The sequence below is a fragment of the Paroedura picta genome, chromosome 1 (genome assembly GCF_049243985.1).
Source record: "Paroedura picta isolate Pp20150507F chromosome 1, Ppicta_v3.0, whole genome shotgun sequence".
Taxonomy (NCBI): Eukaryota; Metazoa; Chordata; class Lepidosauria; order Squamata; family Gekkonidae; genus Paroedura; species Paroedura picta.
The window spans coordinates 25,249,435-25,263,594 of record NC_135369.1 but is presented as its reverse complement, the minus strand read 5'-3'; the positions used below and the strand labels follow the sequence as shown (position 1 = coordinate 25,263,594).

Genomic DNA, 14,160 nt, shown 5'->3' with positions numbered 1-14,160 from the left:
GCAGGGGAGGGCAGTATATATAAACAAACAAACAAACAAACAAACAAATAGTGCTCAGCTCAGTGCCCCAGTCCCAATGCAGGAGACGATCCGGGGGACCCACCGTGACGTGCTCATAGTCCTGCCCAAGCTCATGGGAGGCTGCCACCACCTCCCGCTCTGAGATCCACTGTTCCAGGTCATCCACCTCCCGCTTCAGCTGGCACAAGCGGAGATGTTCCTGAAGCTTGGCACGGCGCTCCTCCGTCAGGTCCTTCAGGCTGGCGTACAGCTTGTCCACTTGGCCCTGCCGAAGGGTGATCCGCTCACTGTCGGAAAGGGATAAACGTAAAGGTAAAGGTATCCCCTGTGCAAGTACCGGGTCATGTCTGACCCTTGGGGTGACGCCCTCCAGGGTTTTCATGGCAGACTCAATACGGGGTGGTTTGCCATTCCCTTCCACAGTCATTACCGTTTACCCCCCAGCAAGCTGGGTACTCATTTTACCGACCTCGGAAGGATGGAAGGCTGAGTCAACCTTGAGCCGGCTGCTGGGATTGAACTCCAGCCTCATGGGCAGAGCTTTCAGACTGCATGTCTGCTGCCATACCACTCTGCGCCACAAGAGGCTCTTTCGGAAAGGGATAGGCATCTTTTATGTAATCACTCCTACTGGTGTGCTGGGCTGATCTCTTCTACACTGTGCTCATGCTGTCTTCCAACAACGTCCTACTTTGCCTTTTCCCTGACTGCTCCTCATCTCAACAAAGACATCAGTTTCTCTCTGATGAAGGGAGGTTTGACTCTTGAAAGGTGCGACAGGACCAAAAGTTCCAAAACAACGAGCACCTTTGGCTTTCGGACCCCAGGTCCTGCTCAGGGGAGACACAGAACTCACAGGCCATGGCTAAATGACTGGGCAGTTGCTCTGCAGGGTCTCAGGCAGGGAAAGGTCCTTCTTCCCAGCACTTCGCAACCAAGATCTTTTAGATGGAGACTGAACCTGGGGCCTTCTACCAGGAAGTTGCCTGTGGGCTCAGACTAATCTACCTCACAGGGCTGTGGTGAAGATAAAATGGGGAAGGAGACTCAAGATACCCCACCTTGAGCTCCTAGGAGAAAGGGGGGGATAAAAAATGTACTAGGTTTAGGCAGGGATGAGGTGTCTCCCTTGGACATCAACCAGAGTTAGCCCCATTGGTAGATAACTATAGGGCTCTGGCAGCACTGCACCCAGTGATATGAAGCAAGGCAGAACTAAAGGCAGGGGCTGCCTCACCTTTCAGGGTGCCCGTTGTTCACCATGTCACGACTCTGGATGGAGAGTTGGTGGATGGTCTGGGCATAGTCTTCCAAGGCCTGCTCCATCACCAGATGTTTCTTCACCATGGCCTGGGCAATCAGTTCGTCCTATTGGAGGGGAGACACAGTGAGAGAAGAGGTCCCCCCCTTCTGTTTAGAAAGCAGGGGTTAACCGAAACATGTCCTATTTAGAGGGGAGACACAGTAGGAGAAGAGGTTCCCCCCCCTCCCAGTTTAGAAAGCAGGGGTTAACAGAAGCACAATCTCCAGGAGGCTGGTGGGTGCAACAGCCAAATCTGAGCCAGGGCTGAATCCCGGAATTGATTAAACCACATCAGGATTTGGTCCATACAGGCAACGAAGAGTTCAGCTGAGCATGCGCAAAGTGCCTTGCTCTGATCATTGTTGTTGTAGAATTACAGGCTCTGCCAACAGATCTGTAACTGCAAGGAAAGTCTCTGAATGCAGAGAACAGCTTCTAGGCAAGTAATCCCTTCCTGTAGAGAAGTGATGGCTGAAGATGGTTCCAAGAGGGGCTGGGGAAGGAAAGAAGCACACCTTTCTCTTCCGTTCTGTTTTAGAATCATAGAGTTGGAAGGGGCCATACAGGCCATCTAGTCCAACCCCCTGCTCAACGCAGGATCAGCCCAAAGCATCCTAAAGCATCCTAAAGTTTTCAGTGCTCAGAGCTAAAATGTATGAGTAATAAGGAAGAAAAGGGTCTTTGTCCCATCAGCTTCTGTGTATCTAAGGATCAGGAGGAGGAAAGGCCCTCTGGGTGTGTGACCTGCAAACCCCAGCATCTCTTACTTTTAAAACTGTATGGCTCAGACAGACAACCTTACCTTTGCTTTATCCTCTGATATCATGTGTAGCTCCTGTTCACCCATCCAGGCCTCTGCCTCGGCAGCATCAAAGTAGAACTGTTGGGCAATCTGTGCTTGTTCCAGGCGTGCATGCCGAAGGTCCACCTGGTTCTGCAGCTCCTGCCACATTTCCTGCAATGCCTCCACACGGCCTTGCAGCTCTGCTTCCAGGCCGCTGCACACCAACCTCTGGCACCGCCCCACAATGTCATTTATACGTGGCTGGTGACCTTGGATCTCCTTCTGCAGGGTCTGAAGGTGTCAGAAAGAGGAACAAAAGGGATAAATGTGCTTCTTGCATTGGGAAGAGATCCTTACTATTACTCCCAGAATTTGCTGCTAGATCTCTCAGTATATATCTTTATATAAAGGTAAAGGTATCCCCTGTGCAAGCACCGAGTCATGTCTGACCCTTGGGGTGATGCCCTCCAGCGTTTTCATGGCAGACTCAATACGGGGTGGTTTGCCAGTGCCTTCCCCAGTCGTTACCGTTTACCCTCCAGCAAGCTGGGTACTCATTTTACCGACCTCGGAAGGATGGAAGGCTGAGCCAACCTTGAGCCGGCTGCTGGGATCGAACTCCCAGCCTCATGGGCAGAGCTTCAGACAGCATGTCGGCTGCCTTACCACCCTGCACCACAAGAGGCTCCAATCTTTATATACACACTGGCAAATTAAATGTTATTGCTTGTGAAAAAGAGACTTGTGTGCACACGTGCACACTCACATACACACACACTGCTTTGGCTGAAAAAGGAGTGAGAAAAAGGAAAAAGGAGTGAGGCCGAGGTGAAACATCTCATGAACACTCCATAAACGAGGAAGGATTATGTATAGTTGGTAAAAGAGGAACTCTGAGTCACTGAGAAAATGAGTCAGGAGCTAAAGGCGCAGGGAAGGAAACAAATTGGTCCATAGAGGGCAAATTTTATATTCAGAACTGAAACAGTACATCTGTGGCTGACGTATGGAAATCTGCCTGTCAATGGCAAATAAGGAGTAATTAACTGGTGGTGGAAAATGCCATCAAGTCACAGCTGACTTGTGGTGCCCCCATAGGGTTTTCAAGGTGAGAGACGTTCAGAGGTGGTTTGCCATTGGCTGCCTCAGCATCATGACCCTGGGCTTCCTTGAAGGTCTCCCATCCAAATACTGGCCAGGAAAGATCCTAAACTTCTGAGATGTGACAAGATCAGGCTAGCCAGGTACGGGGGTGTTACTAAACTAGGAGTGAGAGAAAAGGAACCGCTGTTTATGTGCAAAAGGCTCTTCAGCTCTGAAAATGACGCAAGAGGTACGTTCCCACAGCTGCAACTGCAGAAAACTCTGAAGGCCTAGTGAATGTAGCGGTCTCGCAGAAGCACAATGCTCATTTAGACTTGTAAGTAGCTACTTGCCTTATCACCAATAATACATAAAAATGCTCCCCAGGTCACCAGGCAAACAAACTTTTGCAAGCTGGTTCTTGAGATTTCTTTCTTTCGAGGCCACAAAAGATTACTGTGGTAGAGAGGTGAGCAAACAACTATGGGTGGGATCCCACTGATCTGTCCCACTGATGACAGCATCTTGCCTTGGCAACAGGAGCCTCCCCCAGCCACACGAGGCTCTTCTGTGTGCCCAAGTAACTTGCCAGAGCTTATTTGCAAAGTGCCGAGGATACGTCTGCAGTCTCCTTGCAGTATTGTTAAACAGCCAGATTACCCAAAGTTGTTTTCTTGTGGACCTAATCAACTTCAAGACCTCTCTGCTATCCATCCATCCTTTCCTCCTTCCCAAGCCCCTACAGTTCCCACCTGGCAAGTCCTACCTGGTTCTTCTTAATCAGCAGCTGAACAGTGGGAAGATCTTTGCCGTGGTCGGTAGAAACTGCCATGGGCATCCTTTCTTTCACCCACAACTGCAGGGAGGAGAGAATAAGGCGGCTGAGAAATACCAGCTGTCTTTCTGCAGGGGGCCCTTTAGCATCTCAGTTCTGCACTATTCACATTTTTTTTTCCAAAAAAAGAATGTTCCCCACCAGAAAAATCACTGTAGGAAAAGTAAAGCAAGTCTACCCTGTTCTAGAGGAAGCATCCTCTCTAGGAAGGGACTGGGCCCTAATCCACTGCTGTAATTATAGGGGAAAGGAAAAGATCTATTAATGAAATTCACATGCCCCATCTTCTTCCAGCCCCCACCATGCATGAAAGCTATGGAGACCAACTCTTGACCTTCCACCCTGGTAGTTTTCAAGGGCAATCACAAAATGAAAGACTGATGAGCCCTGGATGATCTTCGAGCATCAGCCTACATCCATCAAGAAATGAGAACAGAGTAGGTACTCCTGCAGTCTCTGTATTTTCTGAGTGCATAAGACTGCACAATTGCCTCCCTGTGAAGAGCACGACAGTCTCTACATGAATCTGGAGCTGAGGCTTTTCTCGGTCACAGGCTCATTTCTGGAAGACGTGCATGAGTGACTAATCCCCACTTAATGTTTCTGTATCACGCTGCTCATGCTATTGCTTTTAAAAGATCACCCACCAGAATGACAGAGGCAACTCCCCACAGGCATGACGAGAGTGGCACAGCAGAACATTCTGCTTGGTACTCAGGGCCAGATCTCCAGCCTGGGCTGTGGAGAAAAAGGTCCTAAAAAGGTCCTAGCCCCTTAACTGAACCTTAATGCTTGGAAATGGGAAACTTCCCCAGGACATGTTTCTCTAGGCCAGTTGGCAACCCTACCTCTGCCCAGGCAACTGAGACACTGGCAGCACTACTGAGACCAGAGGAATGGGAGCAAGCAACAGGCTTGGCGTTTGCTCATGAGAGCTGCCCAGTAACCAGCTAAGTGCAAGGTGGACGCTTGAAATGCTGGCAGTGTGGCTGGCTTGCTTTCAGCATGTCCAGCTTCACCCCACCCTGCTTGCTTGATGGCTTGCATGCCAGCCTGTTCAAATGCAGATGTTGCCTTTTTTGGCCCTCAGACCTATCCCTGCACTAGAAACAGGCCTCTGGGCAAAGAAGAGTTTGACTACATTAAGGATGAGCTTGGCTGCAGCAAATAGCCTCCTCTCTCTCTTGTTCCTGCAGCCCTGCTCTGTATCCAGCCCTTCCTGCCACTCACAATTTCATCCTCCAAGTCCCGGTTGAACTGATGCTCTTCCTTCGAGGCCAGCAGCTTCTCACAGCGCTCCCTCAGTGGTGCTCTCAGCTCCGTAAACCTGTTCTCCACTGCCTGGAGTTTGCCATCCACCTCCACGGTGTTGGAGTCCTCCTGGCTTAGGGCTAACGCCTGAGCTTTGAGACCTTCCACCTCCTTCTCACGAACATCCATCTGATTCTCCAGCATCTAGGACAAAAGAGACAGAGGGAATGTAGAAGTACAGTGGGGCCTGCAGCTCTCCAAGCTGCATCCAATAATCCAATCATTTGCCCCTGGGGAAACCGTGAGGTTTTATGGTTTCCGCCCCTCCGTTGACCCCAACAGCAGTAGCAGTCCAACAAGAAGAAAAGCCCTGCAATTGTGTATGAATTAGGGTGCGTAACATTCTTCTTCCAAAAGTCAGGGAATGCTTCCACCCTAACCCTTTCCACATTCCCTATCTGAACACCTTCCTTTGCAGTATTGCTTGGCTGAAGCAAAATGCATCCTCTTCTTATTGTAGTATTGTAACTGAAGAGAATTTGGGGGGGGGGGGGTCACAGCAAGGTGCGGGGAAGGGGGGAGATTAAAGACAAAACATGTTACTCCTTACTGAATGTACTTGTTGAGACAACACTCAATTCTTCCCCTAAAGGCAGCAGATAAGACTAGAAAGAGGCCTACAGCCCTGGGGGACAAATTTGTGATCCCGGTCTTCAGAGGGGACCAATCAGAGACCGGAGGGCAGGGCAGTTCATAAACACCTCATTGCCCAGAATGAATTTGCTGTAGAGCAGGGGTCCCCAACATGGTGCCCAACCTCTTTTCCTGGTGTCCTCCAAGTACTGCTAGATAGTGGGCTGGACAGGGTGGGACTTGTGCCCAGCAGAGCTTCTGGTTGGCTGTGCAGATTAAAAAGTGCCCTGTTAAACAGAGCTTCTGCCCTATGAGAGTTGAACATAACCTTGCTCCCTGACATTTTGTGCTTGGCTTCACCCTCTTCAGCAGCCATTGTATTGCTGTACCACCACCCTGTTCATAATTCCACAGGTGCCTTTAGGTTCAAAAAGGGTGGGGGCCCCAGCTGCAGAGGAAGAAGACCCCTGGGGTCTGGCTCCCCTAACACACAACATGTCTCTATAGGGAACTTCACATAACATAGACCATGTGTCGCACACAATACAGGTAAGAGGAATTGGGAAAATGTTTGCCACAAAATAAAGTCAATAGAGACCTGCCTCTTTCCTGTGATTGACTGGGCTGCTCAGAGAACTACTCAGCCCCTCTTTTGGCATCCCACTGCAAGTGCAGGCAGATTATATGAGGAAGCATCGAAAATCTGCCAGGCATGTTAGTACTGGTCCATTTTAGCAGATCCATACCAGCTATTTTCATTGCTAATGTAATTTCAACCCTTCTTGTTGTGACAGCCATCTTTGTGTAGTGGTTAGGAGCACTGATTTCTAATCTGGCAACCTGGGTTTGATTCCCCACTCCTCCTCCACATGCAGCCAGCTGGGAGACCTTGGGCTAGTCGCAGCACTGATAAAGCTGTTCTGACCGAGCAGTAATAGCAGGGCTCTCTCAGCCTCACCTCCCTCAAGGGGTGTCTGTTGTGGGGAGAGGAAATTGTAAGCCACTTTGAGACTCCTTGTAGAGAAACGCAGTATATAAGAACAAACTCTTCTACTTCTCCTTTTAAGAGATGTGCTAGACACAGGGCAAAACACAGAATGCAGCGACGTCCACCAGCACATGGGGACTCACCTGCTGTTTATTGAGCAAAATGTTCACGCTGGTCAGATCCTTTCCATAGTCGTTTGAGTGCAGCTGGGTCTGCAACCCACTCAACCAGGCTTCCAGAGCAGAGCAGCTCTGCGTGAAGAGTTCGGCACGATTGGCATCAAAGAGGCACTGGGCCTTGGTTTGGGTGCTGGCCTCCAGCTCTTCCCAGAGCTGCTGCAAGTCATCCAGCTTGGCCCGCACCACAGGCTCCATCTCTGGTTTCTCTGCTGTCAGCTGCTGACCTTCCTGTCAACGGGAGATGCAAGAGGGAGAAATGAATAGGCTGCACAGGAAAAGGCCTTATACTTAGGCTTCGCAGGTGCCCACCCTAAGGCAAGCAGACTCCTGGCAATTTTGGTGGCTGCCCACTGATGTTCAGCTGGTCAATGGGCAAAAGCAGGCCAGCCAAATTAGTCAGCAGCTACTGTCATCTCCATGCAATAATGCCACTTCTGGTGCAACCTGGAAGCACTAGCAAGCACCCTGGACATTCTAGCAAGGTGCAACCTGGACATTCTAGCAAGCACCCAAAAGCAGAGTGTTAGAGTGTCATCCCAGCACGATGTTGGTGCTTTCAGGTCATCCTGTAAGTGATGTCATCTTGTAGGAATGATAATTGTCTCCCCTCCCCACAAGTAAGTACCACTCTCCATCTCCCACTGGTGGTCTAACCACACCTGGCAATCCTACTTACACTAGATCAGACCAGTTGGTCTATCACAGTCAGAACTTTCTACTTGGATTCTCAGCATCATTCCTGGATCTTAGAATCATGTCACCTGTTACCTGTTACCTGATCCTTCTAATTGGAGATGCTGGGGGACTGAACCTAGGACCTTCTGCACACAAAGCAGATTCTATGTCACTGAGCTATGGACATTTCTTCATATCCTACAATAAAAAGGGAAAGGGGAAGGATGCAACTGAAGGAGGTGTCCCCCTATAAAAGGCAAACCTGATCTGGATTCCCAGTGTCTTGGGAAGGAGGCACAAGGAGACCAAATCAAGCCAAGGTTTAATCCTAGAATTGGTGCTTGTGAAACTGCTTCCTGCTCTCAGGTGTTGCTACCTGGAGTTGGCAACAGGCATGGAGTAATTGTCATGACATGGAAGGGACAGGGCAATTTTCTCAAGGCCTGTTGGCAACCACATGGCAGCCATCTCTGCCTGGGAATAAAGGGTGGAAAGACAGCATAGAGTTGACAAGAGATTAAAGTTCTGGGGTTAATTGAAAGATCAAAAGCCATCAAACCTGAATGGCAGAGATTCTTAAAGACCTTATCTGGTGCACTTACTGATCATCTAACAACGAATATGCAACTTGTAATTAAACTCAGCCCACCTACCAGAGGATTTGCATTACAGTGACGACTTTCTCATTTTTAAAAAGGGATTCAGGCCAGGAAACCTAATGTCTGTTCTGGGTAAATGTGCTGTTTCCTGTTATGAAAGACAGACTCCTTCAGCACATTTTGCAATGAGCCCAAATGGAGGAAGACTCAGCACAACCTCTGTAAAGAGCAGCTGCTGCCTTCATTCCTTGCTTGTAGCTTCCCAGAGGCTTCTGACTGGCCCCTGTGAAAACAGGATGCTGGACTAGCTGGGCCACTGGCCTGATTCCAGAGGGCTTTTCTTAGATACCTTCCAGGAATTTTGTAAGCATTGCTGTTGCAAAGCACGCAGTATACTTCAAGTTGTTTTCTTAATGGTTATTATTATTTTTAACTTGCAGTATGATGAATTCTAAAGAACTCATAAACTTGCATATTCATTTGTGTTATTTTGTTGCTCTTTATAAAAGGCATTCTATAGGTGTTGTCTTTTCAGTTTAACCCTTATTATTTCAAGCAATAATGAGGAAGAAAATTCCTCTGCTCATGCATCATGAGCCTTTTGGCTTCCCATGGAAGAATCCACACAGCTAAAGCTGTTATCCCCTTGAACCACAGATGAATGGAGAGGGCTATCAATCTGCAAAGCAGGTTACATTCGCCAAGCACTACTTTGTTTTTATGTTTCGAAAGTGAAAGAGAGTTCATATTAACATGTGCAAAGAGCCTTTCTGGGTAGCCACAACTGGCATGAATGAACCAGGTTCCTGGCTGAGCAGGAGTAACTGCAGGGAGGCTTAAAAGCTCTGAAGCAGCCTTTGCTGTTTTAAGCCAGAAAGGCAGGAATCCCTCTTCCAGATGTGAGCCCCACCTTCTGGATCTTCTCCAACCAGCCTTTGTTAGATGCCAGCTCTGCCATGAAGGCCTGGTGTTTCTGCCACTTGGTGTGGAGATTCCGGGCTTCATCGTATGACATGTCCTGAGCAGAGAGCATCTTCTCATTGATCCACAGGGTGAGCTGGAGGAGAGATAAGAGGAGAGCATTATTGGGGGTGGGGGGAATCTCAAAGGAGTGCTGGCACCAAAGCCCTGGGGCACCGAATCCATGGTGTTCACCTAAATGATTCACAACTATGGGCGTAATTGGGAGAATGCATCCCTTGCAAAGCTAAAAACAGGAGAGAGAACATGATCAGTCACATTCCCCTCATGCTGACTCCCAAGTTCACTGCTATTACATGAGGGGGGGGGGGAAGGCTGCTGGGCCCCAGTTGTTTTCTTGGTCTTGAAACTTGTTTATTTCCCCTATCCCTCACCTTTCTCCCCAATGGGGACCTAAAGCAGCTCACGTTATTCTCCTCTCCTCCCCTTTATCATCACCACAACCCTGTGAAGGAGTTCACGCTGGGAGTGTGTGACTGCCCCCAAGGTCACCCAGTAAGCTTACATGAAATAGTGGGGATTCTCTCAGGTTTGGCTCCCAGGCGCAACACTGTACCCCAGCCCTTCTCAACTTTTTTTTAACTGTTAAGAAACCCTTGAAACATTCTTCAGACTTTTGGGAAACCCCAAAAGTGGCGCCATCATGGTTGGAAATATAGCTATGTACACACCCACCCGGGGCCTCTCCCCTTCCCAGGCCCATCACTGGCCATTTTGGGAGGGGTGGGTTGACATGGGCATATAGAATCGTATCCCCCCCAATAATTTTTTAACAAATTGAAAAAAAATATTAAAAATAACTCCCACCCAATTCAGGAAACCCTTCCGGGACCATCAAGGAACCCCAGGATTTCACAAAGCCCTGGTTGAGAAAGCCTGCTGAACCCATTATGATGTGCTTGAACTAGTTTATAACACCTGATCTGTACTAATTCTAGGCAAGATCCTTTGCTGTTTCTCCAAGAACTACCCAGCTTGGTAAAGAGGGTCATCCTATCCTCTCTGATTCTCACTGAAATGCTTTCAGCCCCGCAGGTCCCACCCAATTTTGTCCCATGACTCGGCCCCATCTACCTCTTGGCAGTCTTGCAGAAAGTGCTGCAATTCTCGATTGTCGCGGAGTCTGGCAAGCAGGTCTTGGGCTGCTTCCTGATTTTTCCTGTGCCTGTGAGAAGAAAAGTGAGGAGACCGAGGCATTCATAATAAGCTTAACAGAAGTCTTCCTGGGTAGGAAAAAAGAGCAAAGGAGTGGGCCAGGATTGAAGTTCTCCCCAACTCAGGTCACTAAATAAAACGTTGTAGCATATCGACAAAATGATTCCCTGCAGAATTATTGCAGCCTAAACCCACTTAAATCAGCAGGCTTGGACTGGAGTTGACTCTGCACAGGAGTGTACTGTAAGCCAGGGGTAGTCAACCTGTGGTCCTCCAGATGTTCATGGACTACAATCCCCATGAGCCCCTGCCAGCAAATGCTGGCAGGGGCTCATGGGAATTGTAGTCCATGAACATCTGGAGGACCACAGGTTGACTACCCCTGCTGTAAGCCACTTCCAAATAGGTTCCCCTGCAATTTAAGTGAGTTAACATCAGATACGTCAAGCGACAAACAGCCTTCTAGCTTGAACTTGGTGCCTAATGGTAGCTGGGGACAATGCATCAGGAAGCAGAAAAAGCAAAATACAGAAGTCTCCTGCCGTGTTTGAAATTATTCCGCTATTGATGCAATGGGGGACAAAATGAAGCTTGCTTGCTTTTTCTTTACTTTAAGCGAAAGAATAAACCTGTCCCAAGAACCCTGTACTTTATTTTATCCTTTAATAATGTTAGTATCATCAATAGTAGCCTCTTTCTCTTATTGCTTTCTTTACTTGCCAGTCCTCCCAGAGCCTTGGCACTCATTGTCCACAACTCTGGGATAAGGATGCAAATTTCTTTCTTGCTGAGCAACTGGGTAGAACACTGCCTCCGTGTTTATAGCTCTTTCAAGCTGGAGACTGGCCTTTTTTAAAAACTGAATTTAAAAACTGAGAGACGAGATCCAAGACAGTCCTAGAGGTGAGTAGGCAAGCAGCAAGAAGGCTTTGAATGGCCCTGCTGGGTAGCTAGGTCCTCTTCAACTCACCAGACTCACCCCCTTCTTCTTTGCAATTTTTTGGAGCCCTATTTTCCAGCCTCACTGTGTGCTTTAATTTTCTAGATCCCACTGAGGACTGGTGTCAGCATACCCTGATGTGGGCCCAGGGCTTTTGGTGGGGCTTAATGCCACTGACTCACTGCCTGCGTGTCCCTCTAACACCTGTGTGCCCTTTCCTTTGTTGTCTTTTTGACACTCTACCACCCATGGTCACTCACACATCCCCCCCATCTAGCATCATTGGGGCATAATATATAGGTGGTGTGGAGTGATGGCGTTTTTGGGAATAACAGCAGTGGCTAATCCTGCCTGGTGGCTCTGGACAAAGAGCTTGTGGGAGGGTACATGGGCAGAAGGAGGAAATCACTTAGGCCAATGGGTGGGCAGGAAAGGAGGTACCAGTGAGAGCCTGAAGCTGGCTGCGATCCCATTATTATCCACAAACCAGGGTCTCTCCTGCCCAGTGATAGCACTCACCTGCTGTCGATGGAATTGACTTTCTCTTGGACCTTGTCAGCGTGAAGGCTGTCCTCCATGATGAGCTTCCGTCCCGCATCCACCAGCCCCTTTATTCTCTCACCGTTGGCCTCCATGGTGGTCATGAAGTCCTCGTGTTTTTTAATGGCAGCCTCGGCCGCTTGGAGAGAGCTTGGCATGCTTGTGTGAGTCAGCACATATTCCTGCAAAGAATCCATGCCGATAAGGCAACAGAAAATCCCTCCAGAAAAGAAAAGCGTACGCATGAAAAGGACTCAAAAAGGAGACTGCCTTAATACGTTCCCAGCAATAACAGCCATAGAACACAGGGCCAGCACGTGACTGATTTATATTATTCATGCCAGGAAGTCCTCACTGGCTGATACTGTTTCTTGTAAGCTATCTTGAAAGCCATTTAGCTGAACAGAGGTTTTTAAAACATTAATAGATGAGTGGGAAACCTGTCAATTCTTTTAGGTGCCAGCCCATTTATCAAGATGATATCCTGGGGACCTTTTATTACCTTTTCAAACCCCCTTGACTGAAAAGTGTTCAGTGGTTGAAATGGTTTGCAGTTTTCTGTTAATTTGCTGTTATATTTTTAGTATAGAATCACAAAATCATAGAGTTGGAAGGGGCCATACAGGCCATCTGGTCCAACCCCCTGCTCAACGCAGGATCAGCCCTAAGCATCCTAAAGCATCCAAGAAAAGTGTGTATCCAACCTTTCAGTAAATTTCAGTTTTCCTGGTATTTTGAAGGATTTGTACGAGGTATTTATCGTAATTAGATTGTATGGTTTTTGTGAGTCTCTGGGAAGACTAGACTGTGGAAAGATGGTTGGAGTTACGTTAAATGAATGAACACTCCCATGTCAAAAATGCAGGGTTTACTGTTTGTGGTTACAAGCCCCAGCAAGGCCCTAAATCAAATGACAGGAGCTGCAGTGTAAGATCCTCTTGAGGTTCTTAGCACCATTCTCCTTCTCCTCTCCCTCCTCCGGAGAGGGAAGCACTTAGGTTTTCATATCCCATAAAGCATTTGTTTTGTTTGGCGCATCCTCCTCCCTTACCTGGTTGCTGAGCACCCCTTCCACCTGCTTGGTGTCCCGCAAGAAGATTTGGAAACCATAGGCTCGTGAGAGCAGCTGGTGCCGGTTCTCCCACATCTGGCTGAGCTCATTCCAGCCGGTATCCAGGGCCTGAAGACGCTGCTGCAGGAACATGTGCTGCGCATCCGTGTGGCCTTGCGTCACCTCCTCCCCAATGTCACGCAGACGTCGATAATCGTCCTTGTAGTGATCCACCTCATTGCGGATGGTTTCGTGCTGGCTCAACCGGCGCTCTGCCTCTGGTAGAGTCGCTGGGACGTCTTCTGAGGCGATGGCTGTCTGAGTGCGCAAGAGCCATGCCTGAAAGTCGTCCAGGTCGCGCAAGAAGGCCTGCAGCTTGCTTGCCTCTCCCAGTGACTCCTCGCGGTGCCGCATGGTCTCCCGCAGCTCATCCCAGGTCTCATCAACCTCCGACAAGCGGTCCAAAATGGCTGTGGCCTGTTCTGGATGCTGGTCGGCCAGACAGGATGCCTCTTCACGCAGGTCCCGTACCTTGCCCTGGATGGCTTCCAGGTCCCGCTCCATGCCTGCCAGCTTGCGCTGCAGTGCCATGACACCTGCCAGGTCATTACCCAAGCCCTGGGTGGACTCAATCACCTTGGTTTTCTCCCGCATCCAAGCCTTGGTCTCATTGCACTCCAGGTAATAGTTCTGGATGCTGAGTGCTGAAGTTAATGCTTCCTTCTTGCGGCTGGCCAGAGCTTGGAACAGCTGCCACCTAACGAGCAAGAAAGAGGTGAGAGCCACCACTTAGTGTTGCTGGGTAGTGCCTGGCAACTGGTGGGAGAGTAAGTGGGCGGCATCCTGGGAGAAAAATTAGAACTCACTGGAAGTTCTGACAACAGAGTTTCTAGTGATTGCTAGAGCTACCCGTCACTTCCTGGAAAGTCTAGGAATTGTCAAGAATTCTGTGGTTAGAACTTCCAATAAGTAGTTGATAATTTTTTATTTTTTCTCCCCCGGATGATTGTGCACTCCCCAGCGTCCACCTGCCAATTAACTGAGCATCTGCAGGCAAGGTGAGTAGTTTCCTGGAAATCTCCCACCATAAATAGGCAAATGGGAACCATGGCATACATAGGGCTTTTTCAGTGATGACCCCT

At 48.9% G+C, this 14,160-nt stretch overlaps 1 protein-coding gene across 4 annotated transcripts in view; it reads right to left on the bottom strand.

The window, feature by feature from the left end:
- SPTBN2 (spectrin beta, non-erythrocytic 2) overlaps positions 1-14,160 on the bottom strand; it is a 106,024-nt gene that overhangs the window by 14,667 nt on the left and 77,197 nt on the right. For all 4 annotated transcript variants that reach the window (XM_077328907.1, XM_077328916.1, XM_077328925.1 and 1 more), the window contains 10 exons: positions 13,019-13,775; positions 11,947-12,149; positions 10,407-10,497; positions 9,262-9,408; positions 7,042-7,305; positions 5,257-5,481; positions 3,958-4,047; positions 2,127-2,399; positions 1,259-1,389; positions 104-308 (listed from right to left, as the gene is read on the bottom strand). In XM_077328907.1, coding sequence (XP_077185022.1) covers positions 104-308; positions 1,259-1,389; positions 2,127-2,399; positions 3,958-4,047; positions 5,257-5,481; positions 7,042-7,305; positions 9,262-9,408; positions 10,407-10,497; positions 11,947-12,149; positions 13,019-13,775 — 2,386 coding nt within the window. The remainder of the gene's footprint in view (positions 1-103; positions 309-1,258; positions 1,390-2,126; positions 2,400-3,957; positions 4,048-5,256; positions 5,482-7,041; positions 7,306-9,261; positions 9,409-10,406; positions 10,498-11,946; positions 12,150-13,018; positions 13,776-14,160) is intronic.